General features: G+C 37.3%; 2 protein-coding genes across 4 annotated transcripts in view; both read right to left on the bottom strand.

Annotated features, from left to right (window-relative positions):
* Nucleotides 1-1,440: 1,440 nt before the first annotated feature.
* LOC107709895 (ras-related protein Rab-3A-like) lies at nucleotides 1,441-6,890 on the bottom strand. Its single transcript, XM_016514562.1, has 5 exons — nucleotides 6,821-6,890; nucleotides 3,677-3,904; nucleotides 3,404-3,522; nucleotides 2,265-2,389; nucleotides 1,441-2,164 (listed from the first exon to the last, which is right to left on the bottom strand). Exons 2-5 carry the CDS (start codon nucleotides 3,902-3,904, stop codon nucleotides 1,974-1,976), a joined length of 663 nt encoding a protein of 220 aa, XP_016370048.1. The 5' UTR covers nucleotides 6,821-6,890; the 3' UTR covers nucleotides 1,441-1,973.
* Nucleotides 6,891-8,043: 1,153 nt separating this feature from the next.
* Nucleotides 8,044-20,703, bottom strand: part of LOC107709896 (cAMP-specific 3',5'-cyclic phosphodiesterase 4C-like) — a 39,073-nt gene continuing 26,413 nt past the window's right edge. For 2 of the 3 annotated variants that reach the window (XM_016514564.1, XM_016514565.1), the window contains 14 exons: nucleotides 19,370-19,561; nucleotides 17,407-17,443; nucleotides 16,323-16,396; nucleotides 16,192-16,241; nucleotides 15,985-16,085; nucleotides 13,568-13,661; nucleotides 12,746-12,918; nucleotides 12,518-12,616; nucleotides 12,262-12,426; nucleotides 12,077-12,176; nucleotides 11,837-11,991; nucleotides 11,600-11,722; nucleotides 11,306-11,488; nucleotides 8,044-10,495 (listed from right to left, as the gene is read on the bottom strand). In XM_016514564.1, the coding sequence (XP_016370050.1) occupies nucleotides 10,004-10,495; nucleotides 11,306-11,488; nucleotides 11,600-11,722; nucleotides 11,837-11,991; nucleotides 12,077-12,176; nucleotides 12,262-12,426; nucleotides 12,518-12,616; nucleotides 12,746-12,918; nucleotides 13,568-13,661; nucleotides 15,985-16,085; nucleotides 16,192-16,241; nucleotides 16,323-16,396; nucleotides 17,407-17,443; nucleotides 19,370-19,561 (2,038 nt within the window). In that variant the 3' untranslated portion in view covers nucleotides 8,044-10,003. Of the gene's footprint in view, nucleotides 10,496-11,305; nucleotides 11,489-11,599; nucleotides 11,723-11,836; nucleotides 11,992-12,076; nucleotides 12,177-12,261; nucleotides 12,427-12,517; nucleotides 12,617-12,745; nucleotides 12,919-13,567; nucleotides 13,662-15,984; nucleotides 16,086-16,191; nucleotides 16,242-16,322; nucleotides 16,397-17,406; nucleotides 17,444-18,062; nucleotides 18,105-19,369; nucleotides 19,562-20,703 lie in introns of all 3 variants that reach the window. The other variant, XM_016514563.1, reaches the window with a different exon arrangement.

The raw sequence follows: 20,703 nt of genomic DNA on the forward strand, positions 1-20,703 counted from the left end.
AAAAAAAAAAAAAAAAAAAAAAAAAAAAACAGAAAGACCTGTGCATGAAAATATATGATAGACATTTAATTTAATTAACTATGACTACGTTGACTATGACTACACTCATGACAATGAGTGTCCAGCTTATATCAGTTGCTAATACAGTGGTTTATTCTTACCATTATCTCCCAAGGTGAAATACAGCATTACAAGATGAACATCACTTAAAACCTATTTGTAATTTTTTATTTTGTTATTTTTTTTAAATGGCATAAGTCAGAGTGGGAACTGAAGAACTACTGTACAATTTACAAGACAAACAAACAAAACTCAAACTGCCAAAATACAAAAACAAAAAAACTCAAGTTTTATGGCTTCTACTTTAACAGTGATCACTCTGCATACAAAGCATACTAATGTGACAAATTTCTCTGTATAAAAAAAGTAGATCCCAGTGGTTTGCCATTTGTTTAGGATAGGACAGGATATAAATGGAGGGTATAAATGGTCAATTACACACCTTACAAAACCGTATCCCTGAATATCCAGTGACTATTTGGTATAACAAAGCTTCTAAATTGCATAGAGGAAAATCAACACATAGTACTTCTACAAACATGAGGTTTTCAAACATTCATCCCCCTTTGTGTTTACAACTCTGTGATTTATAAAAGCGAGACATTTCAGATGTCCAGCCTGTTCTATGCGTATAGCAGTAGCCCTCTTAATCTAATGCAGAACACATACACCAATAAAAATGCATGTAAATAAACAAGCAATAAATAAAGCGTTAAATTAACACATCTTATAACATAATTAACATTGTGTGCACTAACATATGTTAATACTCCAGTGATTTAACTGGCACGAGTGATCAATCAATGGTGCATATTCAACCAGGCATCTAATTAATATCTTTGCAGTATTTGTTTCCTATGCCTAAATGAGAACTTTAAGCAAATCGCAATGCATTTGGTTTGTTTTAATATTACTGTCTACTCAAAATAGTGTTGTCCAGAAACCCATTAGCTTCTATTCTTTGAAGGTTCTCTTTTCATTAAAGCTTTTATTGTGTTATAGCCTGCAGAATGACAGTAATCCTCATCTATGCATGTAAAACAAAATATCTACAATATACTAGGATGACATACTAACATGCACACAGACACTCACAAGCTTTCTTTATGGTAAAATGAGGAGTATGAGTCCACTAGTATGTAGGAACCGGAGTAAAAGCAGAACATGTAACTGAAAAATACACTTAAATTCATTAATTTCTTCGTATTACAAAAACAAAAAGCAATTAAGCACGTCAATTATTTTTTCCTAATTACATCTATTATCACTTTTGCTTATATAATATAATATGTTTTACAAAATACACCTGCTGTTATTTAAAAAAATAACGGAGCAAATGAATTAGTGTGCATTTTGTTTTCACTCTTTAATTTTTTTTTTAATAAAAGAACGAAGCAGAACTTATGAACAATTCAATCTTAGGATTCATTCAAACGTTCTATCTTGGGATGAGCCGCTACGCTGATGGTTTCCTCACAACAATCTGGTCCCAACTGTGTATTGGTTTGTTAAAAAAAAGAATAAAATATCTCTTGGCAATGCATTGAGGATATCTGTGTGAATTTGACCTTGATGAAACCCAAAACACACAGAGGAAATGCTCATGAACGTTTAGAAGAATGTTTTAGCAGATATTGTACCAAAACAAAATGTGATTCACCCAATTTCACGTTGGAATTAATTTGACCCCAAAGTCAAAAAGTACTATGTCTAAAGATGCTGTCAAATTATTAAGAGATGAGAGGAGCATTGGTTACCAATACAAATATAAGAGAAATAAAAATGTGCTGACGTCAACCTCACAAAAGCGACTCTCAGCCGCATCCCATCAGCTCTTCTCTTACCAAAGCCTTCTTCATAGAGCGGTCCATTGTTCAATCTGCGGGGAATGGTGGAGAGGTTGAGAGCGACCCTTAGCAAGCACAGTCTTTGTGGGAGCGCTGCGGCTGCTCATTGAGCTGATGGCCCTGCTTGTGTCCAGTGATGGACGGATCCGCCGACTCCAGGTTCTCAGCCATCCTCTCACAGATTATGTCCACCAGTCGCTCAAATGTCTGCTTCACGTTAATGTTGTCCTTGGCACTGGCCTCAAAAAACATAAAGCCTGTGACAGTCAAAAGTAAAAGGCACTATTATATTCCAATTAAACGTAGGGCTGCAAGAAATCATCCTGCATATGAAGGAAATTCTAGTGGAAAACCCACCTAGCTGTTCAGACAGCTGTCTTCCTCTCTCTGAAGCAACCACTCTGTCGTCTTCCATGTCACACTTATTTCCCACCAGCAGCACTTGAGCATTGTCCCATGAATATGTCTTAATCTGTGTGGACCTAAGAGCAGTAAAGGGGTCATTAAGAAAAAGCTATTTAATAAATTAATAAAAGAATTAAAGAAATGTAATATTAATTAAAAATAAATTACATATTTTTAATTAAATATAAATAATAATATGAGATGAGATTTAAATACAAGATTATGGGAAGTTAGTTTAATACGCTAAATGCCTCGGACACTGTAACCTACTCAATAAAAAAAAATATATATATATATAAAAAAAAATTACTTCCATGTAAAACTGAGTCTTTGCCCTAACCAGCTATAACAACTAAAAGTGGCAGCAGTAGCAGTTTATTGTCATTTGGTTTTATTTCTGTGATATTGTGCCAGTTAGCCCCGCCCATCCTGAAATCTTATTGGTCCAAAGATCCACTCCACATAGAAATATATACAAGTCTCGATGAAACGGAAATACAACAGATCTTTTCTTTCATATAGTGATGTACATTTGCGTGTAACTAATTATCAAAAAAGAACAAAAAAGTAGAATAGGGACTCAGTTCTATCCATCAGTTGTTCGGTGGATTTTTAGATGTGGACGTTGCTCAGTGGAGGCAGATGAATGCAAGCTTGCAGCTGATTGTGGAGAGGTGGGTTTAAGTAGGACTAAATGATTGGAGAAGTCTATCATTTTCATTCTAAGATTGATTTGTGAAATTTTGATTACAAAAATTAGGAGGTCAAATTAAAAAAAAAATCAACATATACAAAGAAGAACTGTTCACAGTAAGAACAGTACATGCATTCAGAAAATAAGGTGAAGATTCATTTCATGTTGACTTTTGACCGATGAGACTGATTTTGAATGTTGTGATTGTGTCATGTTGTGTAGCAATTTCGTGTTCAACGTGGGTAAATTACTTATCGCTGGAATCATATCACATTGCACCTGGGTGTTGCAAATATATAGTGCATTCTCTCAGGACACCCAGCGTTTTGACAGAAACTGGGTCACATCTTTGCATATCAATTTTATGAGCCACAGACAAAAATAAGCACTATCATACCAGTCCTGAACGGCATTAAAGGAATCCTCGTTGGTGATGTCATACATCAGAATGAAGCCCATTGCTCCACGATAGTAGGCTGTGGTGATGGTCCTGTACCTTTCCTGCCCAGCAGTGTCCTGAAATATACAGTAGTTGGAGTGAAAATGTCTTGATGGTTCTATCAATGAAAAAACTCCTTAATCAAAATCAATGAGAATCATTGCTCTAACACAAAACTCAAGATTCTAGCAGAAATTAAACCTGAAAATGATAATTTGATAAATTTCTCACCCATATTTGGAGCTTTATCCTCTTGTCGTTCCGGTAGATGGTCTTCACTTTGAAGTCTATGCCGACAGTGCTGACGAAAGCAGGTGTGAAGGAGTCATCGGCATAGCGGAACAGGAAGCTGGTTTTGCCAACACTGCTGTTACCAATGATCAGGATCTTAAACATGTAGTCAAAGTTCTGATCCGCAGACTCTTTTTGTCCATATCGAGCATCATTTGCTGAGGCCATCTGCAACAATAAAAGAGATTCAGTGCCAAGGTGATTTATAGAATTGCTATTCTATTTGCATACTGTGTTAAAGTTGTGATGAAACAGAAGTAGCAATAGATCTTTTCTTCCATATTGTGATGTACTTTCAAGCGTAATGGATTATGACAAAATGTAGGGCAAGGACTCTGGTTGTTGACTGGGTATGGAGATGTGGGTGTTGCACTCAAAAGTGCATTCAGATGAACATGAGCTTGCAGGGACGGGATTTAGACAGATTAAATGATTGGAGAAGTCCTGCATACGACACCAGAGAGAAGTCTGACGTTTTCACCGGAAGGTCCGCTTATGATATTGTGATGAAACATTACAGGTCATAACATAAAAAAAAATAAATAACATATGCACGGATGAATTCTTCACAATAAGATCTATAACATGCATTTAGAAAATAGATAGGGTGCTTTTTCTTTTCATGCCAACTTTAACACTTTTCAAGTCAACGTTTTATTTCCATAACATGGCATATTTGGGTAAATTCATCTCAAGTGGTCCAACTAACCAATTGAGGTTGCTTGACCAATTTTTACATTTTCCTAACTTGTGATTACAAAAGTGATTACACCTCTATATTAGAGCCCGACCGATATGGGTTTTTTGGGGCCGATACCGATATTAGGGAGTAAAAAAGAAGGCTGATAAGTGTTAACCCTTGTTCTTTATAACCTCTGCGGTTCGCTCTGGCATGCTGGATATTAGCTTCTGGGCCAAATCCTGACTGATGGCGATCCATTCTTGCCTTATTAGTTCTTGGAGTTGATCACAATTTGTGGGCTTCTGCTTGTCCACTCGCCTTTTGAGGACTGACCACAGGTTCTCTATGGGATTGAGATCCGGGGAGTTGCCTGGCCACGGATCCAAAATTTAAATGTAATGATCTTCGAGCCACTTCTTTGCTTTGTGACATGGTGCTCCATCATGCTGGAAAGTGCACGAATCATTCAAAAATTTGTGAAAAGTTCATTTTTTTGCCCAATGAAGCTTTTAGCAATTATTTATGCATCTGATCACTCTACACAATAATCTAGAAACAATGTGAATGAACACCACAACAGCTTAAGCAGCAAACTTTGCAAAACACAATTTATGTCACTGCCAAAACTTTTGGCCATGACTGTATGTCCAAATTCATAGTATTTGACCTACTATGACCTACTGCTTTTGCCGAGATTCTGAAGTGCACATTCAGTGGACACTTTACTATCCCCTGAAGCCAAGGGAGATGATTTGTCAATGGCAGTGAAGCGATGCAACTGATGCTGGTCATGTGACAGTAGCAACATGGCAGATGTTCTAAATTTCATTCATACTCATATTCATACAGTAGAAAATTTTTAACAGTTGTGAAGCAAGTTTCACACCAAATGTAGTACCTACTAAACAGTATGCGATTTTGGACACAGCTTTGGTTTAATTACAGTGGCTTACTTTGTGTCTTGACTTCAAACAAATGTTCAGTTATACATTTACGGAAACCTCAATATCTTGGTTTAGGTCCTAGCTCCTTGGAGCAAAAACCCATCTTTAGTGCATGTTTCAGGTTACATGTACTGTACATAACCTTTTTTTTAAGTATTCTTGTTCCTTGGACTTAGAATTAAAGTAAAAATGTAATGAAGATCACTCAATTTTTTAATTTTTGACAGTCAATTAATAATGGGAAGGGTTCAAGTCTCAGTCCTAAATCTTTTTAGAGGATACCCAGCTAAGTATAGTGTGTATGCGGTGTATGCAACTTCTCTTATTTGTTTTTTTTCCTCTTATAAGTGCATAATAAGTTAAAATACCACTAACTTTCGGGATGAGAAAAGCCTTCTTTATTCATGTGCATTGAAAAATGAACAGATGTAACAAACATATAACAAATAATAAAAATGAAAAGATTTTAGACGGTTGCTCCATGTATTCTCCAGACATTCACCGTAGAAGCAATCAGATAGGAAAACTGACATAACTACAAGGCTGATTATTCTTATACTGTACACTACTCAATGGAGTCAGAAATTGATTCTGGCAATGTGTTGAAACAAATGCTTTCTTATTCACAGCCTGTTTGATGAATTACAACACAAATTCAAAGTGAATAGATAGTGTAGCCTGCACTATCCCTGTATCCTTCTGAATTGAGCTAGGAAGTCAGTGTAGCCAGGGATTTTAAAGGTTTTGTGCCGGCTAAACCCTGTGCTTAGCTCAGGAACTGAGCACACCAACAATAACAGGAGAAGATTATTCTAATATTCCCATTTGATCATAGAAGACCAAGTTGTTTCTTTTCTCATATAGAGACAAACCAACCCCTGAATGTTCGTACCTGCTCTGTTCATTCTGTTATTTGTTAGGCCACCTGAGCAGCCCATTTCAGGCACACATCAAGGCTTAATTCAAACATATGGCTCAGGCTAGGCGTACAAGATTAGATCAAGGAACCTTTGCGTATGAGAGGTGCTGCTACGTTCACGAGCTGATTGTCCAATCGAGACGTTTAAAACAAATGGCAGCCTGTGAGAGCGAGACTGCTGGCTGCTGTAGGGCTGATAGTGGTTAAGTCAGTTGAGCTCCGATTAGCATCTATCCGCTTAACACACGACTGATTTCCATTTTTATTAGGGTCAGTGAGTGACTAACATCCCATCGATCACAGAGACAGTATTCACCATAACTGCCAGTGACAATGTGCCGAGTGTCAAAAGCCAGTTGACATGTTAGTTTGTAGCATGCAGCGATGGATTATATAGCAGAGGCTGTTTATGATCCATTCCAGTTAGCGATGTCAAATGAAGGTTACGCTGTTTTTAAACTAAAACCATTGATTTCGACTTCTTTCGAAATAAATGCAAGATGAAGCGGCATGATGTTCTTAGAGAAAGCCCAGCTTACCTTAACAGGAGGTTTATTTGCTGTAGTTTGGATGCAGTTCCCAGCGTGTGCACCTGTACTCACGCTTTGGGGGCGGGGCTAAACATTGACTGACATGTGGATTAACCAATTACACGTTCGCTCCGTCACCGTAGCGACTTATTAGCGGTCTTCTAGAATGATACATGAAGCAACAAGAGCATTTGCTATTTTTTTTAGATGTTTTAAATTAATACTGTGGATCCCCATTTCAGTATTTTAAAGTAATAATTTCTTACATTTCATAATTTCAATTAAATTATAACGGTCATAATTTTGAAATAAAAAGTCATAATTATAAAATAAAAAATCTTAACTATGCATTTTCATGACAAGCGAAAACGTCTAAACTATGACATACTAAATCAATTATCAGACGAAAGTCATCTTTATGAGATTAAAAATCAATTAAAATTATGATGAAATCATAACGCAGCCATAATTATGAAATAAAGTCATAATTATAATTGACACAACTATGAAATTATGTCAAGTCAATGGCATAACGTCGAAATAATTACATGAAAAGTCAAAATAATGACATACTTCCAAAGTCAAAATAATGACAATCAAAATGTATAAATCACGACAAATAGAAATGTTGAGATAAACAGTCATAATTTAGACTTTTGTCATAATTATCAATTTTGTAATTTTTGCTAACTTTTCACGTCATAATTATGTTTTTTTTTTCCAAAGGACACAAAGGTCTGGCACAGAAAACTAACTTTGGCTTTACGTGTTATCTTGTAGCGCACAGCTCTCGTTTTAGAACAAAACTGTTCACTTTTGTTTAGACATCATGCATCTGTAAAGACGTTAAGACACCTCATATTTTTCAGTGTGACCAGCACAGAAAGAGAGAGAAAGTTCACATGTGGTTTAAGGACCCCGATCACTTCCTATACAGCTAATGTGGTTTTCCAAGCTAGCCCAGCCTTCCAGAGACCAACTTACATACAGGGTGCGTACACATGCTGGTTACCCTGCAGATTTACAGATTTATTTATGTTTATCAAGTTATCATAATTATAACTTTGTCATTATTTCGACTTTTCATACAAAATTTTTTACTTTATATGTCAGAATTATGATGTATATATATCGTAAGCTCATCTTTTTTATTTTTAATCTTCTAATTTACCAATAAATAAATAAATTCTTATGAGGTGGAAATGGATTTCCACAACACAAATGAGTCCAGCTTACTAATATTTCTTCGTTTATTGGCATTGGGAACAGGAAAACAATCACAGCATCATTAGTAACAGCGTTGTAGTGGTAAACAGTACTGTTGGGATTGTCAGATTTGTGACAGAAAAAGACCAAACAGAGGTGTGCCATGTGGATACAGTCAGTCGAAACTTTGCATGGCCACTCAGCATTTCTCTCACCACACGAAACATTGCTATAAAGAGCACAGACAGACATTAAGATGAACATATAGCCACTAATTAAAAGCCCCGTTTACTGTAATCCATTTACATAGCCTACATAAATTCACTGTATCCAATATTAAAATTCATACCATGGTATAAAAAGGACACAAATAATCTGACTTACAATGAGCACACTGAGTCAGAAAGACTTGAAACCTGTTATTAATCATGAATACTCTTAAATAAAATTTCAGCTTGACAAATCGACAGTTTTGAATGAAGAATTAAAAGAAAACTAAATGCTCAAATCAGTACGTTACTGACAGTAGAAAATGTCATTGATGGAAATTAGCCAGTGGCAAAAAGGAAATTACAGTTACAGCATGGATCATGCTTGCTTGGCACTTGTACTGTCATTGGCTATGTCCCTGTGAAGAGCAGAGCACTGATCAATCACCAAAGGACACAAAGGTCTGGCACAGAAAACTAACTTTGGCTTTACGTGTTATCTTGTAGCGCACAGCTCTCGTTTTAGAACAAAACTGTTCACTTTTGTTTAGACATCATGCATCTGTAAAGACGTTAAGACACCTCATATTTTTCAGTGTGACCAGCACAGAAAGAGAGAGAAAGTTCACATGTGGTTTAAGGACCCCGATCACTTCCTATACAGCTAATGTGGTTTTCCAAGCTAGCCCAGCCTTCCAGAGACCAACTTACATACAGGGTGCGTACACATGCTGGTTACCCTGCAGATCACGGCGAATCCTAGTCTTCTGTATGTTAATAATGACTCCAGCCCTTACTGATGGAGCAACGTTTGGCATCTACTAAAGTGCTACCTAGAACATCAGAAACAAGCCATTTTAAAACTGTGACATACAATGTAATAATGCTTACGCTCATGCTTTGGATGAAGCAGAATCGAAAAATAAACGAGAAGCATATGTAAACCATGTGCATGCCATAAATTAAAGCAGCATTCCTACAAATTAAAGGGAGAAGGGTTTTAAATTAAAACGGTCTGATGATTATAATCTGTGCAAAGGAACAACAATACAGAGCCACTGTGTTCGGCTGGAGTGGTAAATCCTATAAACGTTGCTCCAGTTCCACTATTAAGCACTAGGTGGCGTCACATACAAACACAAAAGATCACAATCATGGCTCGACTTCAGTCTACAGATTTTATAGCGATCCGAGGAAGACGGCGGTCACTATGTGGGTACCCTCAAGCTGTTTGCTACATGAAAGTTTCTTTGAATCCTGAGATGTTCTGGTGTGTTAAGGTTAGGTTGTTTTTGTTCAGCTAATATTAGACCAGCTTTAAGTCAACAGTGTATATTTTAAAAAAACATTTTAGTGCACATACGTCTCACATAAAAAGTGTCCTCTATATCAATCATGTTCGGACGGCTCCACTTGTTCGTTAACTTTAAACCTGGGATGTCACAGGAAGACACTTGAGGACGTTTCCTCTCAGTCCATAACACATAGGCAGTTTTACCCTTGACAGTAAAGCCGAATGGCATCCCGAAGTCACAAGACCGAGAATGTTTTAAAAAAGCTTCATGCTTTGACAGTCCGTAGAGTAGGAGCTTTCTCCAGTGCAAGGTGACTACTGTATAAAAAACGTCCCGTGGAAGCTTTCCTACCTCTCCTTTGCTCTCCTGCACTGTGTCGCCTCCGCCCGAGGAAGCTAAGAATGGGATGAAGAGGGATAGGGAGGTGGTGAGGAAGAGGTACGAAAAAAGAAAATAGAACGAAATGAAAAAGTGCATTAGTGTTATGTTCCCAGACGCAGGCAAGACACGCTTTTCCCTTCTTGGTCAAGTTCTCTATCTTCATCTTCACTGTCTGGCGGCTCGCCCATCTTAAAAGACATTGTCCTGCAGCCAGGGGAGCGAGCGGTCAGGTTGACTTGCTGTGTGCAGGGAGCCGAAGACGGATGTTTGCCTTCTGGATCTGTCCTGGAGTAATCCTGTGCGGTGGAAGTGAACTCTTCGTCCACGGGACTCTCAACGTCAGACTCCCCTTCCTCCTCTAAGGTCAGTTCGAACTGGAATTTCTCCCCTGCTGAGGCAATACTTCCACCCATCGCTCCCATCCCGACCACACCGCCCTTGTCCTCAGGGGTGGAGGTGGGACTGTGAGGGATCATGCTCTGGTACCACTCACAGTTGTCCTCCAGCATATCGAGAATCTCCTGGGCATCAGGGTGAACCAGATCCGCCCAGGTCTCCCATAGCGGGTGCACAATGTAGTCAATGAAGCCCACCTGATGGACGAGGAATGAGCAGTAAATATGAGTTTGTACTGTCATTCTACAACAGTGGATTTAAACACTAATAATTGGTAAGTCTGTTTATTTATTAGAATGTCATTAGTTATTAGTTAATTATTAGTATGTCTGTGTGTATATATATATATATATATATTAATATATATATATAAGGTATTACATAATGATAAATTATTATTGTTATTTTTATAATACAAATTTTACATAATCACATATCAATATATATTATTTTATCAAATTTTTATCCTATCTATCTATCTATCTGTCTGTCTGTCTGTCTGTCTGTCTGTCTTAGTATATATATGAGTACATACATATTTATTTTTAATATGGTGCTCCAGAGTGGCAATCTGAAATTCAATTCAATTCAATTCAAAACTTGAATTGCAATCTGAAATCAGTTGTTTTATCTTTTATTAGTTTTAGACTTAGAAATGTTGTTATGCTTTTGTAATTTTATCAGTTTTATTTTTTAATATTTGCTTGAATTTATTTTAATTTAAATTTTAGTTTTAATAATTTTGTACTTCAACTTAAATTGGCTTAGGTGGCAACTTTTCTAACTGACATTTAGTTTTTTTTTTTAATTTAAATGTTTAATCTAATATTTATATTTTATTTCATCTTTAATTTAATTAAGTTTTAGTTTTTGTTAATTTCAACACTGATTTATACATTTATATTATATTATATTATATTATATTATATTATTCTAAATGATAGAATGAGGCCCAAAGTCCTCAAGGCCTGTTTGGGGCATTTCATTTATCATTTTCCTTCACTCACCTGTGATTTCTCAATGGAAGCATTGTGTTTGTCACACATGGGGCTGATCTCCATACCCTTATCTCTCTCTCGGTCCCCCTGAGTAAAAAACTCCACCATGATGCGATCCGTCCACTGACGGTACAGCTCCAGGGGCTTTGTTGGGTTGCTCAGGTCAGCACAATGCACCATGTTCTGAAGAACCTAAGCATTTGATTAACCACACATTTTTAATGATAAACGTCTTACTTATGAAGCAAAAATTAATTTCTAACCATATAAAATGGCTTTGCTCCACAGAAGCTCAAAATATACCTGAATGCGATCAGAGTAGTTGTCTAACAGCAGCACGCCCAGACTTGTCACCTTCTTGGTCTCTACCATGGTCTTGAGATCCGCTAACAGGTTCATATGCTTTGACATATCAGTGGCTAGGACCTATAAAGAGTCAAATGCACGGTAAATAAACAAAACCACGTGTTGGTTGTAGTTCTCAGACTTGGACCTCTTCATCATTGCCTCACAGATTCGTCATTGTCTCCATTTCCTCACCATGTCAATGACCATTTTGCGCAGCGACTGCCTCTGTTTCTTGGTCAGGTTCCGGAAAATGTCACAGTTTTCTTCCTGCAGCAGTTTGAAGCCAACAGCCAGGTGGTGGTTCTCCAGAACAGAGGAATCATTGTACATGAGAGCCAACTCTGAGTCTGAAGAAACGTATTACCTTCTTAGTCAACAACACAGTGTGCAACCACAATGACAAGTTACTGCTGCTCTGCCGCGGCCACTCACTTGTGTTGATGAGGAACTGGTTGGACACTCCAGGGTGGTCCACGTCATGTATTGCACTAGCAAACATTGCGGCCAAGATCTCAAGGTCAGTGAATACAGCCTAGCAAAACAGAATTGCAAATATGAAACATCTTGCTTCAGAGACTAATGAGCAGATGATGAAAGGGGAGTTGACTGAGACAAACCTCCAGGGCAGGGGTGGACAGCAGGACATTGGTGGACTGGACCACGTCAGCTGCATGGATGCTATTATGGTATGCTACATCTGCGTGGTAGTTCTCCTCCAATGCCATCATGTAGGTAATGAATGTGTCTACAGGGATTTTAAAGGATTTCAACAGGTCTCTTTCCTGTGCGTGGATTACAGGTTCAAGACATTTGTTATTGTAATGGTTTGACCAAAACTACACGAGAAAAGTGTTTTTATTCCACATTTTATACCTGAAAGATTGTGTACATTGCTACCGTTAGCGGTCGGTTGCCAGAATACTCCGATATCTTGAAAATATCCACACCCCATTTGTCAAAGTCCTCCAACTCCTGCAAAAGGGAGTTGGATGCAGTTAAAAACAGCATAGGGCTTTGTTATAATTACTGCAGATAAAGTCCATGTTCACCATGGTGATTTTAGTTTGCTGATAGGGAGTTTTACTGGCCGTGAGAGCTCACCTTGGCCAGCAGATCTTCCTGGTCAGTGCTGATGCCAAAGCGTGGGATGCTGGAAGCTGCCACACTGGAGCTGTGTGTGGGTTTCTTCACCCCACTGATCTGAGACATGGGCCACTTTTTCTTCTCCTTCTCCTTGGTCGGTGGGGACATAATCTCCATATCATGTTGCTTCTCTGCAAACAGGTTCATTTTTTATACATGCAATGACAGACAGCTCATTAAATGCACATTGAAAACCTGGGGGGTAAATGCAGTTTAAACTTTTTGGGATTCAAAACAAACAAATGTTAATATGTAAATCACTACTCAAAACTGAAGCAAATTTGTAACATTGACAATGTTAAGTCAAACTGTCCTGCCAGTTTTAGCAAAAAATGGTGAAATGAAATAAACCAAAATATTAGACAGGAAACCTAAACTTAAAAAAATTAGAAATTAGTTAGAAACTAACTGAAATAAATTGAAGCACTAAAATTACTAAAACTAAAATAAAAATAAAGTTAAATAGTTAACAAAAATAAAAAAAATATATACATATATTATATTAAATATAAAAATAAAAAACTAATGACAAAAGCCCATAAAATCTCTAAACGTCATACTATATTTAAAATTATTTTAAATGACTAAAATACTGAAAATATAAAAATGATAGCTAATTCAAAATATTTATCAATTTTATAATAATATATAAATAATAAAATAACTTAGGAATTTTTTTTTTTCCCACAAATCATAATATTTTTGTATTGTTCTAATAGTGTAATTTGAAATAAAAACATTTGTATTAAATTAGAAAAAGTACAAAATAGTTGGTTTTACCCAAGAAGGTGCTGGAGATGAACTCTGAGACCTGGTTTCCAGACTTGCTAGTCTCTGACAGTTGGGTTAGTTCTCGATTCAGCATCCTTTTGAACTACAGAACAGAACACAAGAACAAAACAGATACGCTTTGAGAATCAACTTCTCCAATCTACTCTGTATTTCATTTTAATAAATCCATACAATTTATTTGAGCCTTTCCATACAATGCCTAAATTAATCTTTTGAGATCAAAACATTTTTATCCTACAAATGTGTGCTACATGTTTAATTAAGAAAAGTCAAGGCGTAAAACATCACATGGCGTACTCATATCTGAATATAACTGCATTAAGAGTGCTAGCAGGCCTTCATTCAGCTGCTACAGTCACCCAAGATGAGGGGCTGGACCAAGCAGGAGGAGTGCCTTTCATCTGTGTAGTGCTATTATGTAATCATACACGAGGTTTCAGAATGAAGCACTTCCGACTGAGGCAGCAAAATGTACAGTAGTACTGTAGGAGCAACACACACGCACTGACATCCTCACAGCAACAGGCTGCACCATCTGTGATTTATAGAGTGTCAACAAAAGCATCCCTCTCAATTTCAGACAAAAACAATGCAAGAGCTTCTCCCTGACTAAATGAAAGAGCACAGCTGAACGTGCAGAATCACAACCCAAGCCTTACCTGAACATACATCCACGACACAGAGAGCAAGTAACTGACGTCTGGCATTTCAGCACCAAATGAAGCTTTAACAAAACAGAAGCTCCGTCCAGCCAGTGCACATGCTACAGACACAATCCAGATCGCCCGAGCTGCCCGGTTCCACAGCAGTCTAACGGTGCCAGCAGTGGGAGCTCCAGCTGCCATGGGCTGCACCTGTGGCGGGTTGAGAACGTGTGCTGCTGGCTGGAGTGAGTCTGCATCGCTGCCGCATGCTCTACTCTCCTACTCTGCCTGATTCATGTGTAAACATAGAGATCATGCTCCTCCCAGCAGCCCCCTCTCTCCCTCCCGGCAGGTAGCTCCCCACTCGCTGCTGCATGCTGGCCAATCGGATGAGTTTTTCCACAGAGGCTGGGTCAGAGGGAGGCATGAGATTGGTTTGCTGCTCCACGGCACATGCAGGGGCTGGATGGGGTGGATACAGGGGGCTGGGGCTGCACCATGTGCACTTGGTTTGAAGATGAAAGCTTCAGGTGCCGCTTCATGCTTTGCGCGCATGTGTGTGGATGTGTTTTCCATTGTAATGAACAAGAGAAAGCTTTGTTGTCACAGGAATAAATCCCTTTTTAAAATATATTAAAATAGCAAACAGTTACTTTAAATTGTAATCATATTTCACAATATTACCTTTTTACTGTATTTTAAGCGAATAAATGCAGCCTTGGTTAGCATAAGAGACTTCCTTCAAAAACATTAGGAAATCTAACTGACAGCAAACTTTTGAAAGGTAGTACATTTCAATTATCCTAATTATTCATCATAACATTAACTCATCTTGACAAAATGTACAAAGAATATTTCATGATTTTACATTAATGATAACGTAAACATATAATATAAAAAAATATATATTTTACATAATTTGCAGAAATCTTTTTATTGCCCCTGGTAGGGGGTCATCTTACCCCAACAGTGGGGGTAAGATGTCCCTCTTATATGATTTTTAATGTGCTTTCAAAACTAATATTTCCATTTATTTTCATTTAACATTATACAGGATGATGCATCATCATCTATATACTAAATATGTAGCTATTTAGCTCGTTTCAAGAATTGTCCCATCTTACCCAAACTTGTATGAAAATATGGCACTGCAAATTTGACTACAAAAAAAATAATGTCTATAAAATGCAGTACTTTTATTTGAACCTAAATATTCTGAAAGGTTTTTGCATGCACGATCAGATTTTATATATATTTTTTGCCTCAACCAGTGCAGGGTGATTGCTGACTGTGCAGCAGATACGTTAGTGAAGTTAGCGAGAGTGAAAACACTCAAACATGGGTTTCTATGCGCACATGTGTGTGAGGGTATGTATCTGCGGTGCACGTGGTTGCTGCGTGGGTGGGCTAATCACACGTCACACAGGCTATGAAATCCCCAGCAGGAATGAGGGGAGATAGAGGGGGTTGGGGGGAAGCAGATTCATCCATGACTCCACTCTCATTCACATTTTTCAGCACACAATGAGGACGGGGGATGGGAGTGATTCAGAACATGCATGAATCCCATTCCAATCTAAAATAGAGATCTGACGCATGTGTAATTCATACGGAGGCACGTTGAGTATTTGGGTGCTGTTATCAGCAAGTGTTGATGCATTGTGTTAGATGGTTATTAGCGCTTATGGCAAGTCCCTGGGTGACAATCGGGATATTTGGGGTCTGTCAGTAATGAATCATCTTTTATTTTGGAAGATCTACCTTGTTTGATGCCATCTCACTGACTGAGTGACGTGTCTTGAGAGTCTCGAGCTGTTCGAGACACCAGTCCAGCTCATCCAGAGTCTTCTGAAATGGCTCCTCTGCAAAATACAGCAAAAGCATTGTTATATTCATGACTACTGAAATGTGTTCATCATCATATGTATTAAAAATAATCTTTGTACTGTTTTCCTTTTGTTGTCTAACCTGGTAGGCTTGTCTTGCACATGGATGGTGGGTTGCTTCCAGCGGACCTCCTGTGGAGATTTTTGTCAGTGTAGATCAAGCATGACTTAAAAAGCATTTGAACAGGCATTACACAGTTAATTGGGCCTTACTTGCTTGGGACACGGTCTTGCTGATGGGTCAAAACAGCAAAGTTGCTCCGTACAGTCCTCAAGCTGGCAAGGACCTATGAGAAGAACAATAATGTAGGCCCGTGCCAAGAACACATCCTTAGTTCTTTCTTTCTTTTTGAAGCTACTCCAACTCACTTACAGCCTAATATTATAGTATTGGGGAAATTCCTGTATTCAGAAATCAGTGTTTTTGATTGTATTATTAGTGTTTTGATTGTTTTATAGAATTAAATATATAATATTTAGTAAAGAATTTATAACATTATATATTATATAATAAAAGTGGATTTATACAAAAAACAAATATTTTATTAACAAATAAAATATATTTGTTTTAAAGTATACTTTTATTATATACACACGCATATATAGTAAAATGTTATAAATTGCTTTAAACTTAAATTTCACACAATTATGTCTAACAGTAAACTTAAACAGCAAGTAACAATTTGAAAATTCTTAACATATTGAGCCATTTTGCTTCTCAAATGCATTCATCTTATTTTTTTCAATGTTTAGGTACTATTACTTGAAAACAAGATAAAACAGGTTAATAAAAAGATTTTTGCAGCGAGTGAGCGAGAATAAATGTTACATAGAGAGGTGACCTAGAAAACGAAACATTTGCGTAAAACGTCTGGCTTGTCTGAAATTCTGCAGCTCTTTTGGAGTTTCAAAAGGACATGAAGGCTATCTGATTTCCAAAGCCATGCAGATTTCTCATCTGTCAGCATCTATATCGGCAAATGCGGTATTGGATTCCTAGCCTGTTTTGTAAACCGAGTACAGTGGTGACGCAAATCCCACGTAAAGCAAGCTGCATAAGTGCAGAAGGGCTGTTCCCGCAAAGGCCAAAGGCAGCACACTCCACTTACACAAAAAAAAGACACTTCTAAATATTAGGAGATTAATCTCTCTTTAAAATATAGGGAAGCAAAGTCAAACTACCAAGTTCCTCAACAGAGTGGTCAGCTGAAACCACATGATGCAAAGTCTATAAATGCCCATTAATGTCAGACCAAATACGCAAGCTTTCATTTTCAAGGCCCACTCCAACACTAACCTGTGCAAATGGTGTAACTATCATGTCTTCTCCATGTCTGTAAGAGAAAAATACATTAACAATTCACAAATCAAACACAAAAATTACATATGGGAAAAGACAGCTCTTTAATCTCCCAATAATAAAAGGAGGCACATAAAATTACTTAAGGATCAGTGAAAACGAATGGCTAAGAGTTTAACTGTGGGGACTTAAGGATGTGGTCGGCTTCAGGTTACAGCACACCATCATTCAAAAGAGCAATCGGGCGGTAATATGCTTCGGATTAACATGCAGTTTGGATGGAAATAAAGAAATACAGCTCAGCATAAGGAAGGTACCGCAGATTCTCCAATGGGATATTAGATATCCTACATTAAAAGCTTATGGAAATACGTAATAAGAACACAGATGGGCTCGGATAGGGTGTGTCATGCACGTATTTTAGGAGCAGCGGGAGAGAAGCCGAACTAGGGAACACACTGGGAATTCCATCTTTATTCATATATTCCAAAGCCTCTTTGGTGGAATGAGTAATGCTCATGGCGGCGAAGAGTAAACAGGGGAAGCTATGAGGTTAGACCGGTCTAGGGGAGAGAACCAGCCTGGATTCTGTAATGGAGAAATGGGGGACAGCCCTTTTAAGAGCAGGTCAATATTTTTCTATATCTTCTCACCGATTTAGCCAGTTGACTTCCCAGTGCTTCAAACTCTCTTCCCTTTGAAAAGATAAGCAAGAGTTGGTGACCTGTGATTGAGCACACTAGTTCACATCAGCCCAACAAACAGCAGTTGTAGGTGGTTGTGTTCACCCTGTTGGTGCTTATTGGGGTGGTGTAAACCAGCCTCAAGGTGTTTAAATTTGGGCGAGTGGCTTTGACGCAGGCTGGAAAAATAAACTGCAGAAAATGTGGTGCTCTTTTTCCGACTTGAAATCGCGGCAAACCAGAGCTGACATGCAAGCGTGCTCAGATGGAAAGAACAGCTGGAAGTGGTAATAATAAGGAGTCTTTAACCAGCGCCTTGGATTTTCCAAAATGACCGAGCAATATGATTTGATGTAATACACTATTAAAAAAGTGTGTCTTGGGAGAACTTTGTTTCAAACATAATCAACCAGCTGGAGTAAGCCACATCTGTTATGAGGCAAACGTTTACAGTCCCAATTAACAGAACTCTTACAGCCACAAAACACTGTAGCTCAAGTACACACTTGTGTAGCTTGTAACACATGACTCAAACAACATGCACATGAAAACAACATTTTTTTTTCCTGGTTGAGACTGGTGACCATTCAAAAATGTGGGGTCGGTAGAATGTTTTTTATGCCTCTTAATGCTCAGCAAGGCTGCATTTATGTGATCAAATACACAGTAAAACAGTAATAATGTGAAATAGTATTACAATATAAAATAACAGTTTTCCATCATATTAATTTTTAAAATGTAATTTATTCCTGTGATGGCAAAACTGAATTTTCAGCATCATTACTCCAGTCTTCAGTGTCATATGATCCTTCAGAAATCATTCTAATATGCTGATTTGGTGCTCAAGAAACATTTCTTATTATTATTAATGTTGAAAACAGTTGTGCTGCTTAACATTTTTGTGAAAATGGTAATACACATTTTTTTCAGGATACTTTGATGAAGTTCAAAAGAACACCATTTATTTGAAATTTTATTATTTTTATTTTATTATTTTGTAACATTATAAAAATCTTTTCTGGCATTTATAAATGTATTTTTATCAGTGTAATGCAGCCTTGTTGAATAAATGTATATAAAAAAATTATTAAAAAAAAATCTTACAACAAAACTTTTGAAAGGTAGTGTAAATTAAAAACAATATATATTTTTAAAAAATTGTTATTTAAAAAAAAAATATTTAAAGAATTAAAAGCCATTATAAATGCATTTAGTATGTAAAGTCCTGACATTTCCTGAGTGATATTAGGGGATAATGAATGACAAGTGATACTCACAGCTCGCTGGCCGTGGATGAGTTTCGGGACATGGCCTTGGGTGAAAGGTCAAAGTCAGAATCGGAGCGATACAGGAAGGACTCCCGCCGCTGACTGTGAGGGAAATTGGCCTGCAGCACAAGGCCAGAGCCTGGACTGGCCTGGGACTCCAGAGGACTGCGGCCCACCGACAGCCCATTCTCAACATCAAAACTGAGGAAAGAAAAACAAAAAGAAAGGGTTCATACAATTCACCTGGATACTTTATTAGGATGATTTTTTTTTTGACAATTTTATGAGATAAACTGTACCCAGCGTCTCTATATGTGCAGTGAACACCCTGTGTCAATGACCTGAACTAGTGCAGAAGGTCACTGAGACCTTGATAAAAATGGTTACACACAAACGCACAGCGAGATACTCTCTTCCTGCGTCAATCTAGACGTAAGCACTAGCGTTGCAGGTTAATATGACAGAGCTAGACAGACAGTATATCAGTCTCTGTGATCTGCATGACTCCAAACTCAGGATATGTTTCAGTGCCTCATTAATACCAAGCCAGCAGCTCTAACACTAACTCAAGAAAAAGTGACACCTTTACATAAAGTGGGGACCACTAGTGAACAAAACTAAACTAAAAACTAAATTTTAAATTTAATACAGTTTTTACATGGCATTATAATATATCATAACAAGTTGAGTGCACTCAAAACTGCATGAACTCCACAAGTTTTTGTAAAGCCTGACAATTATGTTATCCAATAGGAGTACACCAATACAAAAATTCTGGATGATACCGATAAACTAAAAATATGTTCATGTTATAGATGATAACCAATAAAACTCTTAAAGCGCTCTTTAAAGGGATAGGGAAAAAAAATACTATGGAAGTCAATGGCAACCACCAACTGTTTGATTACCAGCAATCTTCAAAATATCTTCTTTTGTGTTCAACATAAGAAAGCAACTCATACAGGTTTGGAACGACATGACGGTGAGTAAATGATGACAGAATTTTCATTTTTGGGTGAACTATCCCTTTAAGAGGTGGTTAAATTTTTGCTATAATATATCACTATCCCTTTAAATGATTTAAATCACATGATCAATGTCATAAATATACATAGTATTGTAACTTAGAAATCAAGTAGAATATTTAATATTTTTCAGTTATTTTACATCATAACAAACATTTTTAAAAATATATTTTATTTTTAAAATAGAAAACTTTCTATCTATAAAGTACATGTTTTTAATCTAATATTTTCAATGTGGACTCTAATGTGGATAAAGGATGAAAGGGTTCACCCAAAAATGAAAATTCTGTCATTCGTTTCTCACCCTCATGTCATTCC

This window comes from Sinocyclocheilus rhinocerous, unplaced genomic scaffold, assembly GCF_001515625.1.
Source record: "Sinocyclocheilus rhinocerous isolate Xijiao unplaced genomic scaffold, SAMN03320098_v1.1 scaffold26, whole genome shotgun sequence".
Taxonomy (NCBI): Eukaryota; Metazoa; Chordata; class Actinopteri; order Cypriniformes; family Cyprinidae; genus Sinocyclocheilus; species Sinocyclocheilus rhinocerous.